This window comes from Taeniopygia guttata, chromosome 5, assembly GCF_048771995.1.
Source record: "Taeniopygia guttata chromosome 5, bTaeGut7.mat, whole genome shotgun sequence".
NCBI classification, from domain to species: domain Eukaryota; kingdom Metazoa; phylum Chordata; class Aves; order Passeriformes; family Estrildidae; genus Taeniopygia; species Taeniopygia guttata.
This window is the reverse complement of record NC_133030.1, coordinates 64,868,971-64,885,173: the sequence shown is the minus strand read 5'-3', so window position 1 is coordinate 64,885,173 and position 16,203 is coordinate 64,868,971. Positions and strand designations below refer to the sequence as shown.

The 16,203-nt window shown below is 43.5% G+C and overlaps 1 protein-coding gene across 1 annotated transcript; it reads right to left on the bottom strand.

Annotated features, from left to right (window-relative positions):
* Positions 1 to 1,700: 1,700 nt before the first annotated feature.
* On the bottom strand, positions 1,701 to 15,762 carry LOC140684360 (uncharacterized). The gene is made up of 4 exons (XM_072930623.1): positions 15,473 to 15,762; positions 11,097 to 11,416; positions 7,010 to 10,581; positions 1,701 to 5,861 (listed from the first exon to the last, which is right to left on the bottom strand). Exons 1-3 carry the CDS (start codon positions 15,745 to 15,747, stop codon positions 10,253 to 10,255), a joined length of 924 nt encoding a protein of 307 aa, XP_072786724.1. The 5' UTR covers positions 15,748 to 15,762; the 3' UTR covers positions 1,701 to 5,861; positions 7,010 to 10,252.
* Positions 15,763 to 16,203: the final 441 nt, after the last annotated feature.

The following is a 16,203-nucleotide window of genomic DNA, read 5'->3' as shown; positions in this document are numbered from 1 at the left end:
TGGGTTTTTTTGAGGTCTAGTGTTTTTTGGGGGGGTTTGGGGGGGGGGTTTGGGAATTTGAAATTTAGGGGATTTTTGGGGGATGTCTGAGGTTTGGGGGGATTTTTGGGGGATTTGGGGTTTCAGGCTCACCCGGGCGGGTCTCGGCTCCGTTTCGAGGCGGTTCCGGAGCTGCTGCGGATCCGGGAGAGGCTGAGCAGGGCCGGGATCCCGGGAACCCGAACCCCAAATCCCCAAATCCCCAAAATCCCAAACCCCAAATTCCCAAATCCCCAAAACCCCCCAAACTCCCAAAACACCAAATTTCCAAAAATCCCAAACCCCCAAAAAACAGATGGCAAGGTTCTCCCCCCCCACGCAGTGCGCATGCGCGGTTCCCTTTGCCGTACGCCCGCTTTGCGCATGCGCACTGGAATTTCCGTACAGCATCATGGCCGCCTTCCTACAGCAGAGTTCCATTTTCCGTACAGTGTCATGGCCGCTAGGCGCATGCGCACTGGAAATTCCTCTTCTGCGCGCAAAGCACCAAGCCTGTTTCCTGACCAGAGCTTGTTTTTGAGGCTCGGGCCGCCCGAGCCGCCGCCGCCCCCCGCCCTGCGCTCACAGACACCGCCCCGCGCGCCGCTCGCCGCGCGCTCCCGCCCCGGCACCGGCGGCTGCAGTACCGCCCTCTGCCCACAATGGGGGCAGCACTTTTCAAGCGAGCCCGCCACCAGGGACTCGCAAGATGGCGGCCCGTGGGGACCTGGACGGAGAGAGGCGTATTACGCCGATGCCCGTCGGCCCCCGCCAAAAACCCGCACGCTCGCGGTGCTGCTGACCCCACAGCCCCTGTGCACGGCACCGGAACCGCCGCGGAAAATCCCGTCGGGGGGCGCCGGCGTTGGGGACGATTCAGGCAGTGTAGAAAAAACAGACACGGGTCCTCGAATGCCGACGTCCTCTTTTTCGCGCCATCTCGAGAAGGTCAAGCGAGTCCGCGACAAGCCACTCCCAAGATGGCGGCCGCGGGCGGCGGGCTGCAGTACCGCCCTCTGCCCACAGGGCGGCAGCACTGCCGCCCGCCACCGCCGGGGGCCGCCGCTCGCCTCGGGGCCGCGGGCGGGGCCGGCGGCAGAAAAGAACGGGCGCGATGCCCTCCGGAACCTGCCCTGCAGCAAATGCCCCAAAACATCCCGCGCGGAAAAGAACGCCAGCAGAAAAACCCCTGCCTCTAACCCAACAGGAACCAAAAGCAAAAACCTTCTCTTTTAAACTGCATTTCAAGCTCTTTTATTTTTATATTTTTCATATTTATATTCACATTCGGATTTATAACGTATATTGATGTGTAATTGTATTTTTATAATTTCTTACATTTATTCCTATTATATTTTATTATATTTTATATTTTTTCACATATCTTAATATATTGCTTATATATTTCTATAGTTAGATTTAGATTTCTAAAAGGTTTATATGGCTTCAAATAAACACCCTGCCCCTATCCAAGTAAAAATCTTTTTTAAAAGCCCCTTTCTTTTATACTTAAAATAACACCTCCTCCCCATAAAGAGACCCATCAACCATTAGACAAAAAGCCCTAGTGCCAGTCTCATGCTTGCACATCTAACAGGAGACCCTCCCCATAACCAAACAAAAAATGAAAATAACGTACCAAAAGTAGTCCTTACTAACATTAAAAATACAACTCAACCGTATCCAAAAAACCCTCACCTTTATTTCCTCCAAACACCAAATACTCTTCAAATTCTAAACAACAAAAACCATCAGAACATACTTCAAATATAGAAAAGCCTAACCATATAAATATTTGTCAAAGCCCACAAAAACTATAAAACAATCTAATCAATATCCTGCATTAAAAAAAAAAAAACCACTATACAAATTAGTACCATTTGAAATGTAACACAAATAAAAATATTTTCCTAAGAAACATGTCTCCCAATAAGTAAAACCACCCTGTAAAGATATAAGTAATAATCATAACTCAACAAGCTAAAATTTTTTCAAAACCAAAAGACTTAAAAAACCTTCAATATTTATAAGTAATAACATTTAATATGTTAAGTATTAATGAAATCAAACAAAATTAAATGTCAATACATTTAAACAAATACATTTTCTTTTTATCAATTAAAATTAAGTTTATTATTCCTTACTATCAAAATTCATTCAGTCTAAATTTAAATGTTATTTAATATAACTTATGCTAAATTTTATTAAAAATAATTTCTCTAAACTATACAGTATATGGTCAATTTTCTTAAAAAAATAAAACACCTCCAATTAAAACAACTAAAAGAAAACACTAACAAACGCCTATTCAGAAGTAAAAAAAAGTACACTGTATTATATCATCAATTTCATCAAAAATTCTGTACTTCATTACAATCTCTACTCTTATCTTTTAGAAGCGACACCAAAAAATAGCAATTACTATTCATATCATGCTGTTTGAAAATTTTACTCTATTTCCTGAATATATAAATATTTTTTAAAAGTTATCCTAACTTCTTCAAACACTTACCACTAATATACTAATCATATTATATCAATATATAAGCTTTTATAATAAACAATATTTATTAAATATTGTTATGATATTTACAACCAACTTTCATATACTTTATTATCTCTTTATAGAATGATCTAAAAAACACACATAAAATTTCTAATTCCTACTTTTTTATTCTCAACTTATACAGCGCTTAAACCAAGTTAACTCTCTAACTAATCTCTACACTAACTCTATAATTTAACTTAATGTTATATCATAATTTTAACTATTTTTCAAGATTAAAAAGGTATTCCATTAAAAACCTCCTCCAAACTGTTAAACTTATCACTTTCCTCAGTTATTATTACAAAATCACTTGAATACAAAATCCAACTACAACATTAATTTCTTTTTCTAAGTTTCACACTAAGTAATCACTCTCTCATACATTTCCTGCACCTTCACACTCTCAATATCCAAATCCAAACTCACAATCCTGTCCATAACCACTTTCAAATCTTTAAAAAGAAGTTTACTATATTCAAAGCATCTCAATTCTAAAAAACTTCTAAAAAAATCCAATTATTAAATAATGTAATTAATCTTTAATCCTAACATTTTTACTCTTAAGTACTATTTTTAAAAACATTATATAAAAATATATTAAATAACATTCACCAATTAAAATTTAAACTATAACCTAACCCTAACTCTACCTAAATAAAATAATTAACAACAAACCCAAATATTTTCTACGTCAAAAATAAATTCAAATAATTTTAACTTAACAATTTAACTTTAACAATATAACAAATAAACTTATTTTTAAAATAAACTTGAAAAATCATTATCCACACATAATTATTTAACTTACCACTAATTTAATATTTATCAACTGTTATAAACTCTAAAAGTATGTACAATCTTTTAATACTTACTAATTATATAATTTCACCTATGTTACTAATTATAGATATTATCTAAGTAATTCCTAATTATTATCAATTTCTTCTTTACTACATACATTATTTTACTCTTATATTTCTTCATACTTATAACTGAAAAATTATAACAACTTATATCATTATTTCTCATATCAAAACATAAAGTTTACTTATATCTCAACAAGTACAAAAACCCAAGTAAATTTCAATAAGAAACATAAAATCAGATCACACAAAAAACACACTCACCGCTCCACAAATAAAACACCAATGTAAATACAAAGACAAATTACACTATGGAAATACAAACGCAGATTACACAAGACTTGCAACTTACACCTAACATCGTGTACTACACCCACCAAAATATATAAACTGTAAGTTTCTTTATAAATATAAAAATCAATGTTATAAAAATCTTATTTAGTAACTTACAAATTATGAAATTCTATCAAATATTTTACTTCTACTCTACTTTATTTACTTTTAATTATGTCACTTTACCAATTAACCAACCAAAAACAAACATTTAAGTAACTTTAACTAAAGTTTCAAGTTTAAATGCTTTGTATTTATCTAGCACTACTCAAAAAAATCCATTCTTTACTTACTTACTTAAGATACCAATAAAAAACATTACAAATAGTCCATATAATTAAAAAGCCCTTACATTATTAACTCTTAATATTAAAATAGCTACCAATTTAAAACAAAAAAGTCATTTATCCATCAATAGTAATCAAAATATAAAAGTAATTTTAAGCTTTGAAACTTAAAATCAAAATGGTAGCATCAGTTTTTATACCACCTATTACTTCAACCACACTAAAACAATTAAATCAATTAAAATATTATCTAAATAAACAATCTAATTCGACATCCCTTACCCTAAATAACTTTTAAACAAATATAAAACTATTAAATACGCAGTTTTACAAAAAACAAAAAAAAATTATTTTATTAACATACAAATATAAAAATTTAATAAAAGGTATACATTTATCTAAAACACCAAATCTACTTATTAAAGTGTACAACTTTAAGAAATATCAAAAATAAGAATAACTAATAAAATATAACAATAAATAAAATTTAACACCATAATTTAAAAATCTTGTAACAAAAGTATACATTTTAATTATATTATTACAATAATAATACTAATGATAACACCTTCTGTATGTTAATACATGCAACAAATGCTTAACAAATCCACCAATAAATTTTTTTTTTCATACAGAGAGAGGGGGAAGACATGGGAATGGGAAAACCAGAAACTCCCACAGACACTGAAAGATTTGATCTGCAGCCTCGGGAGAAGCTGGGATTGATGTACCAATACAAGACACGGGCATTACGCAGGAAAAGAATAAAACAACATAAAATAACTTCTGTTTCTGTGGCTGTCAGTAAGAACCTGCCCCGAGTGAGTGAGAGAGGAAACTGTGTGGGCACGATGGGGAAGGGTTTGCAGGGCAGGGCTGGGGCTGTGTGCGCTACACTGAGAGCTGACAAGTTCCAACAGAAGGCATTGAACAAAAGTACCCTCAGTGCGGCAGAACTGAGCAGAGGTGCTGGGTTCCAAAAGCCAAATAAACCCCGGGGTTAGAAAGTTCTGGCCTGCCTTGGAACAAAGAACTTGTGGCTGCTCCTGAGCCGCAGCAGCTGCTCGCTCTGCAAACCCTCACGCTCCCAGGCGGGTGCTCACCTGAGCACTGAGTGCTCCCGGCCCAAGAGCAGTCCCATCCCTTCCTTGCTAACAGCACAGGGAGAAAAAATGAAAAAAGATCACTCTGGCCAGCAGGGCTCTCTCTCTCTGCGTGGGTTAGGGGCAGGGCCCTGCAGGGAGCAGGGCGCTCCAGCACCGACAGCCCGAATCCAGAGCAGATCCACGGGGGAGCAGCGGGCTGGGGACAGCTGGGGACAGCAATGAGCAGAGCCCATCAGCCTCCCTCTGGGGCTGGGACTGCATTTAGCACACAGCTCATACCAGCTGTGGCACTTACACACCTCAGACTCCTTACCACAAACCAGTTCTGATCTAGCTCTCAGGGTGACCTGCACCTCCTCCCCAAAAACCACAGGAATTAGAATTTCCTGCTGGTTTTACAAACTTCACGGCAGCTTTGCAAATGCAAATCCCAGCAGGTCCCTGCTTTCCAGAGCACCCATCCTCAGCCATCTCCACTTCCCTGGAAAACTGCTCCAGCCCCGGGCTGTACCAAGGTGAGCACAAGTCTGGAGAGGTCAGAACCCTCACCTGGACTGCTGCACTCGGAGTGAGGTCCAGCTACAAATGGAATTCCAGAAACAGCCTCCAAAATGTTCCATAATCACACCTTTAAAATGGCTCCACAGGGCAACAGCTCCAGTGCCAGAGCAGCACCTGCACGAGTCCTTGTGCCAGCCCTGGCTCCCTGAAAAACACAATAAACCAACATCACACAGGCTTTGTTTGCAGAATTCCTGATCCAAACCCTCACCTTTTCTGCCCAGCATTGAGGGAAATCTGACACGGTATTCACAGGTAACCTTTGCTGAGAGCAGCCATCACCCCAGTCCTCCAGCCTGGGCAAGGTTTTGCAGTGAATGGACCCAACTTCTAACCCTGAACCTAAATTTCTGTCAGCTTTTGTTGGAAAGAGACTGGAGATTAAAACCTACAACAGATTTAAAACAGTGCACAAGGAATAACCGGCCCAGAAAAAACCAAACCAGCCCATCTCTGCTCTACCCCATTTCTCCCTGTTCTGGGAGAAATACTGATATAGTTTGTAAATACTCCCCTTCCCTGCTGCACTGTCCTTCACTGCACGTCCCTGGAGAGGATTTACTCCATTTTTTGTGCCCAGCAGCACCTCTGCAGCCCAAATCCCACTCCTCGCAGACACAGCCTGAGCAGAGCTCAGGCAGTGTTCCCAGCAGCGGATGCAATTCCGAGTTCCCTGGATTGCTCACGGGGCACTCGCAGCAATCTCCCCTCAGCCCAGACTCTCTGTGCTCAGAGGGAAGCGCAGCCCGATGGGACACAGCTCTGGCACCACATTCCCCTTGTTCCTGCTGGCCTGGAAAGCCACAGATAAACCCAGTCCCTCCGACCTTGCACCCTGAACCCCAGGAGAGCCGGAGCTGACCCCAGATCCCGGCGCCCTGCACGGCTGCGCTGACACCAGCACAGGCTGAGCGCTGCCCAGCACCGTTCCTCATTTTCCTCCCTCTGCTCCCAAATCCTGCCAGCCCTCCCCTGCAGTTCCTGCCCCAGCCCCAGCAGAGGCTGGCACCCAGCCCTGCAGCAGCTGGCAGAGCTGGGAATGCACCGAGAGCTCGGCTCCCCGGGCTCCCAGCCCCAGACCAGTCCTTGGGTGCCCGAACAATGCCCAGCCTGCCCCCCTGGGCACAGCCAAACACCACAGCTCCGTCAGCCCCAAGGAACTCTGGCATTTGCCTCTTCCCTGCTGCCCTTTCCCAGCACACAGGGGTACGGCTGGGCTGTCAGAAATGGCATTCCCGAGGCACTTAATCCCAGCAGAGAGGAAAAGGGGAACCCTGCGTCCCTCTGACTTACCCCACAGCATGGGCAGGACCAGGAGCCCTCCAGTGCACCCCCCTGGTGCTGAAGCCTCTTGGCTCTGGCTGCTTAAACACTGAAGCTTCTGGCAAAGATGGGAGGAGCTTAATGATTTCTCCTGTCCTGAAAGAGAGGAGGAAAAGAGCATTAAGCCCTCTGTGGAAGTCAAAAGATCCCGGCTTTCACACTTCTGCTGTGATTGCTCACCATGGGGTTTTATCCGTGAGAGGGGACACCAATTCAAATATAAAAGCATTTTTATTCCTAACTATTTCATTAAAAGGAAGCTCATTTCTCTATTGCATTCTTAGCCTAATTTTAACAGAACCATTTTTATCCATGGCCCCACTTGTCCGTCATTCAATCCTTTACCAAGGGTACTTTATACAAAGGAAGGGATACCTGGTGCTGTGTCACAAGAAATCCCAAAGAGGAAAGTGTCCAAAACCTCACAGAGAAAGGTTTCAAGGCACTCCAGTGCACAGACAGCTGCTCATGCCTTGTCAGGCCACACCAGTTCTGTCACATCCACCTGAGCTGTGCAGGCGAGGCAAAGGCTGCCCTTCCTCCCAGGGAACACTGTCTGAGACCACAGAGAGCCATCCTGGGTGAAAGGAATGAAATGAAAATGTTTTCTGGCAGAAAATGAGTGTCTGTAATCAGAACCTCTGGACAGATTTAGTAACACCACTTTCAGATGATAAATACAGGCCATGCCCATCCTTCCAGGCCAGGTGAAACCAGGAAGGAGAACTACAGGAAAAGCAGGAAGACAGAGCCCCTTATTTGGATATATATAGAATGCCCCTGGTTTGGTGGTTTGCCTTTGCTCCTAAGCTTTGGCTTCACCCCTCTCCAGAGGAGCAGGGAATTCCTCCAGGGTGAGGGGGAGTCTGGTCCCACTCCAGGATGTGTCCAGTAAAGGAGGGAATTTGTTTAGAGTAAGTGAGCAGTGTTTTTGTTACACACAAAAATCAAACCAAACAAACACTGAATTGGACTACACCGAGCTGCAACACAAAGTGTTCACAGCAGGCAGAGGCCAGAGGAGCACACAGCACCCAGAAGTACCATTTCACTTGGTTCTTCTGCTCTCATGCATTTTAATTCTGCTTCGCTTCACAGCTGCTACTCTGCCAAGGCCATTTCCATTTTCAGAAGCCTGTGTCACCTGTAGCCAAGGCTTAAACATCACAGGATCTATGTGCACTTCAGTGATCTTACACTAAGTACCTCAGAAACCAAAAGAATAAATCCAAGACTTCAGCTGGGTTAAAAATACCAGAACAACAAATAAGCAAACAAAAACCCAAACCCGCCTTTCCACTAGTTTTAAAAACAGAAGTCTTTACAACCAGCATAAAATGAATGTAACATTTGGATCCAAGCAGAGGTACAATTTAAATGCCAGTATTCTGGAACTGCTAATAACTCTGCAAGTATTTACATGGGTGGATGTGTTACTGGATGGAAAGAATATAATGCACGAAAGAGAAGATTAGCTGTGTTTAGGATGGGAAGAAGATGACTAAAAAATACCTTTTGTCTGGACGCTCATGCAATCATCTTCTCTTGACCTCAGGATGGCTGCCAAAAATAGAGAGTGCTGTGTGACCACCATGTGTAGTTTGGAGAGCTTGACTACGCTCTTAGTGAGGATTCTTTCATGTATAGTAACTGGATGGCAACGTTCAGGACCTTCAGAAATGTTTCATCTCTGTAACGGTACCTTTGGGAGAAGGATCACAGAGAAGTCAGACTGTAACCAAACCCAAGAAAACCCACTTGAAGCTACAAGTTGGGTAAGAAATGAGAACTTGGCAAAGAAAATTAACTTGGCAAAGAAAATGAACTTGGTGAAACCAAACCAAATTCAAATGAAAGCACTTACTTGAGCCCTGTCTTCACAAGGTCACACCAGTCATCTGGGTCCACTTCTTCAACCACACACTGTGTGCAGCAAGTAAAAACAGGTGTTGGTTTACATTTGGCACATGGAGCTTCTACAGCAATTTTTGTTCAAGGGACACACTAAGAACACGCAAGCCAAACGCTCACGTGGGATGATCTGAGGTTAACAGGGAAAAAAGCTCTTGGATACAACAATCCTAATGCCTGGCTCAAAAGAAACTTGTTGGTCTGGGAGCAGGGGCTGTATGGAATCAAAAAGCAAGCTGGGCTGTAGGTTCCAAAAACCCAGCGGCTCAATACTCTTCAAACGCCTCAAGTGCAAAAGGATTCTCAACTTGACAAGTCAAAGCGAGAGCCTGGAGCAGACTGACAGCTGCACATCCCAACAGTCCTGGGAATGCAGGTGCCAACCTCGCCAGGCTGGAAACACCCTCAGGATGGGATGGACCCTGTGAGGTGGCCCCAGGGCCTGCAGAGTCAGCCAGGTCCTACAAGGGAGTCTCAGCAAAAGCCATGAGAGCGCAAAGGCATTCACTGCCCAGGGACCTTCAGTGTTGCGTGTCACAGGGATCTGTGTTCACTGAACTCAAACCAAGGCAACAGTATACAGAGGGAGTGACCAAGTAGTGTTCTTCAAGATCAAAGTGTGATTTCTATTCCTGATCAACCAGACTTTTGCCCCAGACTTCAGATGGCATGGCAGATGGGTCTTGGCACAAGTATCTCTATCAGCTTCTTTTAAAAAAGAAGGTGATAACTTAAATTTTAAAAATTAAATTAATTAATTTATAATAATTAATTAATTTTAACTTCTTTTTTTTTTTTTTAATTCCACTGGTAACCTTTGATTTCTTTCTCCTAAATACCTCAAGCTCACACATTCAAAGGGGATTCGTACCAGAAAGTCATCATCAAGAACACAAAACTGCCTCGTATAAAGGATTCTCAGGACTCGGAAAAAGCTATGAAAACTCCATGGAAACCAGAATCCATAAAACAGGAAATCGAGTCCAATCTGTATTTACAAAATTACAACTGCCCAATCACACATATGCATACAGTCCCTCTGTGGCAAAGGAGATAAGCAGTCTCACCAATAATTCCTCTAGCCTCAGCAGCATGGACCTCTCCACTTCTTGCTTGCCTTCATCTTTACTGCTGCTGTACATGGCAACTAACCCCTTTACGCAGGCTGAGAAGAGATGTCTCCTCCAGGAATGCAGCTCCTCTGAGTTTTTGAGCACCGTGGATATGGCATCTGCCACGGCCCAGCTGCAGAGAGATAGTTGTTGATTTTCTTATTAACATTTTAACTTGGTTTTGTATATCTTAAAGATGTCTTGCTGCCAAAGTGCAAAGCAACAGATTCTCGGAGGAGAGGACGCTGTTAATGCTCCCATTCCTATCACACTGATTCCCAGGACAAACTGAGCCCTGGGGGAGGCACACACACACACACGCTGCCCACCTCTCTTCATTGCCTGCTCTCTCCGGAGCAGCAGGAAGGCAGTCCATCAGGTTGTGCAGCCCTCTGCTTCCCGGAGGTGGCAACAGCTTGGAAAGAATTTGCAGTTTCACAGTGGCCTCAGGGTCCTGAATTGCGGCACCGAGCTCCTTCCACAGGGCTTTCCTCAGGACAGGTGTGACAGCCGAGACAGCTGTGGGGAGAGCAGAAGGCACAGGTTCCTCCACCTGCAGCTGTTAAACAACACACTAAACCTAATTTTTTTCTAATCCAGCCCCAGACCACTCAATGTCTAGGAAATGATGCTACAGAAGCTGCTAATCTGTTACAGAGAAGTGCTACACAGAGGCTCACTTCTTTACCCATCCTCTACTTCCCAGGGTCTGACAAGGCCTTATCACTGCTTGACCTCGTAGGCAGAGCTACAGCCCCATTCAGCCTGTTCCTGTCAGAACAACTGACATTTGTTTACAAACCAACAAAATCGTTATCCCTACCTAAATACACCCATAATGCCTCAACCCATTCCCAGGAGGGCGGCAGGAGGGGCGGGCGCAGCCCTGTTCCGACGCCGCTCCACCCCGGCCCGGGAGCGCCGCGACCGCGCCTCCGCCGCCCGCCGATACCGGCCCCGCCGGGCCGCCCTCGCCGCTGCCATCCTTCCCCGGCGCTGCCGCGGAGCCGCCTTCACCGCTCCCCTCTACTCACACACACCGCCCCGCTCGCCGCCGCCCCGCGCCCCTCCGGGCCCGTCTCGGTGGTAATTGGAGCCGCTCTTGCCACTTCCGCCACAACTCGGTGGTTTTTGGGCCGCTCTGGCCGCTTCCGCCCCGTCTCGGTGGTTTCTGTGGCCGCTCTTGCCGCTTCCGCCCCGTCTCGGTGGTTTTGGGGCCGCTCTGGCCCCCCCGCCCCGTCTCGGTGGTTTTCGGCCCGGCGCTGGCCGGGGAGCTGCAGTACCGCGCTCTGCCCACAAGGCGGCAGCACTTTTCAAGCGACCAGAGACTCGCAAGATGGCGGCCCGTGGGGACCTGGACGGAGAGAGGCGTATTACGCCGATGCCCGTCGGCCCCCGCCAAAAACCCGCACGCTCGCGGTGCTGCTGACCCCACAGCCCGTGTGCACGGCACCAGAACCGCCGCGGAAAATCCCGTCGGGGGGCGCCGGCGTTGGGGACCATTCAGGCAGTGTAGAAAACAGACACGGGTCCTCGAATGCCAACGTCCTCCTTTTCGCGCCATCTCGAGAAGGTCAAGCGAGTCCGCGACAAGCCACTCCCAAGATGGCGGCCGCGGGCGGCGGGCTGCAGTACCGCCCTCTGCCCACAGGGCGGCAGCACTGCCGCCCGCCACCGCCGGGGGCCGCCGCTCGCCTCGGGGCCGCGGGCGGGGCCGGCGGCAGAAAAGAACGGGCGCGATGCCCTCCGGAACCTGCCCTGCAGCAAATGCCCCAAAACATCCCGCGCGGAAAAGAACGCCAGCAAAAAAACCCCTGCCTCTAACCCAACAGGAACCAAAAGCAAAAACCTTCTCTTTTAAACTGCATTTCAAGCTCTTTTATTTTTATATTTTTCATATTTATATTCACATTCGGATTTATAACGTATATTGATGTGTAATTGTATTTTTATAATTTCTTACATTTATTCCTTTATTACAATTCATATTTTTATGCATTGCTTAATACATTGCTTACATATTTCTATAGATAGATTTCTATTTCTGAAAGGTTTATAGGGCTTAAAATAAACCCCTGCCTCTATGCAAGTAAAAATTTTTTAAAAAATCCCTTTCTTTAAACTCCGTCTAAATTTATCATTATTTTTCGCATTTATGTTCAAATGTACATTTTTATTGTAGATTGATGTATGGTGTTATTTATAGTCTATCTCTTCCTCATACTTATTTTTATTTACATTTAATTTACAATTAACAATTTAAAATGTGTGTTGTGCTCAAACATATTCAAGCCCAGATTCTTTCCAGTAGATTTATTTCCAGCTGTAAACACATGAAAATTCTCAGAGTCTATGAAGTAGATTCTAAATGGATGTTGCTAAAATCATTGCGTTTGCAAGAGTTGCTTTCCACTTGGATGTCCCTCAACACAGATGGTTCTTCTTCCATTGTGTTTTTTGGAATAGTAAAAACTATGCAGGATTCTTTGCTGGATATGCGGTTATTTTGCAGGCAAATTTTACAGGATACACATGATACAGTATTCATTAAAACAAAAATGTACTAACTATTGCTAAAATATATGGCACTTCTAGAACAGCTAGTACATTAAAAAGTAATTTTTCCTATTTTTAGAGAACTATAATAGTGTAGTATAGCTTTGTATTAGGAAATTGGCACAAATTAGTACAATTTTTTAATGAAAAATTTGTACAACCCAATAGGTTTTAATTTTTTTTTTTAGTGCATTACAAAGAATGTCCCCTATATTCAAAAAGCAATATGAACAGATACTTCTGTGTTGGCATACAAGGAGAAATCAACCAATATCTTTTGATTTCCTCTTCTGTTAAGCCCTCAATTGTTTAAATTGATGTCTGAGATCACCTGAGATGTATATGAGAAACTACAATATATAAGCAATGCTAATTTATAGACCCATTTAGTTATAAATTAAAGTTTCACAATAAACATAGATTACCTACATCCACCAGCTCTCTACCTTTGTCTTCAGATCTGCTTGGGATGCAGCTTAAAAGAATTCCATATTTAGATATCCATATTTAGATAGATACCAAAACAAAATGTATATTCATCGTTTTTCCATTAAAACCCTGCCTCTAATCAAATAAAAGCAAAAAAATCCCTTTCTTTAAACGCTACTTGAATATTCATATATTTTTTCATCATTATAGTCACATGCGCATTACTCCTTTATATTGATGTATCTATAAATATATATTATATAGATAATAAGGTAGCAAGATAGATAAATTTTCATTTCAATTCTATTTCGTACATACCGCTAATACTTATAGTTACTTACCTTTGAGATTTTATATAGCTCTTAACGTATTTAGGATATATTTCTATACATAGATTTCTAATTTTATTTTATTTATATTTATCATTTTTATAATAAAACCCCTACCTACTACCAAATAGACAATTAAAATCCCCTTTACTTTAAACTATATTTAGATATTTCTTTATTTCTATTTTCGATTTTCACAAGTACTTATATATTCTATCACAGTATCTTGAGGTACTATATTTCGAGCTATAATTCCTATGACATATAATGTGTCATAATAAGACATGTACAGTAAAATATGCATTATGTACTGTATTGATTCCTATTATTTTGTCATATTTATATATCCACATGTATTAATTATACGTTTCTAAATGCATATTTATATTTATAATCTACATGTATATGTATATAAACATATAAAATACCCTATATCAAACAATATAATACCTAATAGTAATGGATAACATTATTCATGTTACATGTTTTATTTATATGTTTTCCGTTCATATTTAAAATTGAAGTTTTATATTCCTATTTTCGTATTTATGCATTCCTTTTGTTTCATTCGAGTTAAAACTTTGCAGTTCTAATCCAGTTCCTCAAACTAAAATGCCAAAACAGCATCAAATTCCCAACAATGCCGTCCAAAATATTCAGAAAGGTTCCACAGCCAACCAACTACCGGCAAAAAAACCCGCACTACACTTCTTTCACTAGCGGTTCTTATCACATCACAAAAATGACACACATATTTTTAAGAAGACCTATAGAATGGTAGTGCGGGTGGGGGGAGGTAGGTGATTCCCAGGAACAATTAGCTATTTAACATTTCAATGTCAGTACTTAGCCCAAGCCAAGTGTCGCAGCCAAGCTGTTTTGTTCATAACAAAACCCACACAGCAAATCACAAAAAAAATTAAGAAAAAAAAAAAAAAAAAGCCAACTAACTCACTATACTCCAAACCATACAACAGACCCCGAACGTTTCTTAGAAAAAAAATAAAAAATCAAACCCCAAAACTCTACCACTACACTAACTCATAAAGAGAACCCAATACTCTATAAAATGAACGAAAAAAACCCACCAAATAATTACCGATATAACAAAATCGGAACCACGAAGAAAGAAAAGATTCACCACCGAAATAAAATAACTACCTAAAAAGATCCACCATAGAAATACTCACGTTCCCAAAAACAAAACTAATAAAAAACAACAACCAAATACATCAAACTACCAAAAAAAAAAATCATATTAACAAAGCAAAATAATTATTCCTAACTCAATAAACCCATAATGCCTCAAACCATCAAAACACAAATACCACTTAAAAATAAGCACGTCGCCAAAAGAGAAATGTAACCATAAACAATAACTCCCAAATTCCCTGCAACAATAAAACACACACGGCAATCAAATAAGCCAAATGAATAAAACCCCTATAATATAATAAACAAGAATGCAATCATCAACATATTAAAAAAACAAACAACCTAACTAATTAAGTACAGGACACTACCTCAAGCCACCAAAACAAACACTACGCACTCACGCTAATAAAAGCCTCCACAACCGAATTAAAAACCTACCCTCTTCTTCATGCTACGACCCAGAAAAACCATTGTAAGCCTTTCAAAACACATCCTTTAAAAACATAAGAAACGATCAAAAAGAAATCCAACAACAACACTCAAGCCAAAAAAACCCTTGTCATCAGCGCCCGAAGCGAGAACCGTACCAACCAAAAAGTGCCCCACGGCCCTTCTCCTACACCAACTCCGGACAACAGAAAAGGATCCAATGAGTTCCCCAGAACCACCCCACAGCCACCCCAGGCAGGAAGGCTGGAAAATGAGAAGCCGCGCTCCCGGCAGGAAAGCGGCTCCTCGGGCAGGCACAGGCGGCGCCGCGCCGGGAGACCCCCGCCCGCTCCCCCCGGCCCGGCGGGGCCGGCACCGGGCCCGGGGGGCCCCGGCGGCGCCCGAGCCCCGCGCCCGGAGCGGACGGAGCGGCGGCACCGGCGCAGCGCCCGCGCCGCCTGCCCCGCCCGCCGGCCCGGCCAAAGCTCCCCTCGGCTCCGCACGGCTCGCACCGGCGCGGCTCCGGCAGTCCCGCGGCAGCCCCGCCGCGCCAAACTCCCCTCCCGCCTCGGCCATCCCCAGCCACTGCCAGCGGGGCTCCCGCGCCGGACCCTTCGCTGCCGGCCCAGGGGCAGAAGCGCCCCAAATGCAGCGGCGCAGCCCCATGCCCACCCTGCCAGCGCTGCCACAGCCGCGCCTCCCTTCCTTTGAAGCCCCGAAACTGACGCCACGCTCGGGCGCTCACCTCACTTGAACAAGGGCAAAGAAATGTGGGCTCCCCTTCCATCGCATCCCCTAGAAGAGCAGAAAAGAAGGGGCTTGCCTCAAATGATGGCAAAAGGCACAATTTTACCTCAATCCAAACCCCTTAAAAGGAGGGACAACAGGGCAGCCCCCTCATTTCAACCTCAGAAGGACAAAATTCAAAAGGGAAAGGCGAAAAGTCCCCGCTACAAAGGCGCACGGGCTCACCTGTTTAGCCGCTGCTTCTCGACACAATGGTTTGTCCCTCGGCTCCTCCTTCGAGCAATGCACCACATCCCCAAGTGCGTATCCAGGTGATCCCCCGGACCCTGTCCGAAGCGCTCACCGTCCTTCCATGAGACAGCCCCAGGAGCCCCCCATAAACTCCTCTTCTCCAGCATCTCCATGCAAAAGCCAGCGGCAGCAAACCCTCGCCCTAAAACAACCTCCCACCGGCAGGAGCCACCCCCTCCTCCTCATCCTCATAGCTCGCACCTGG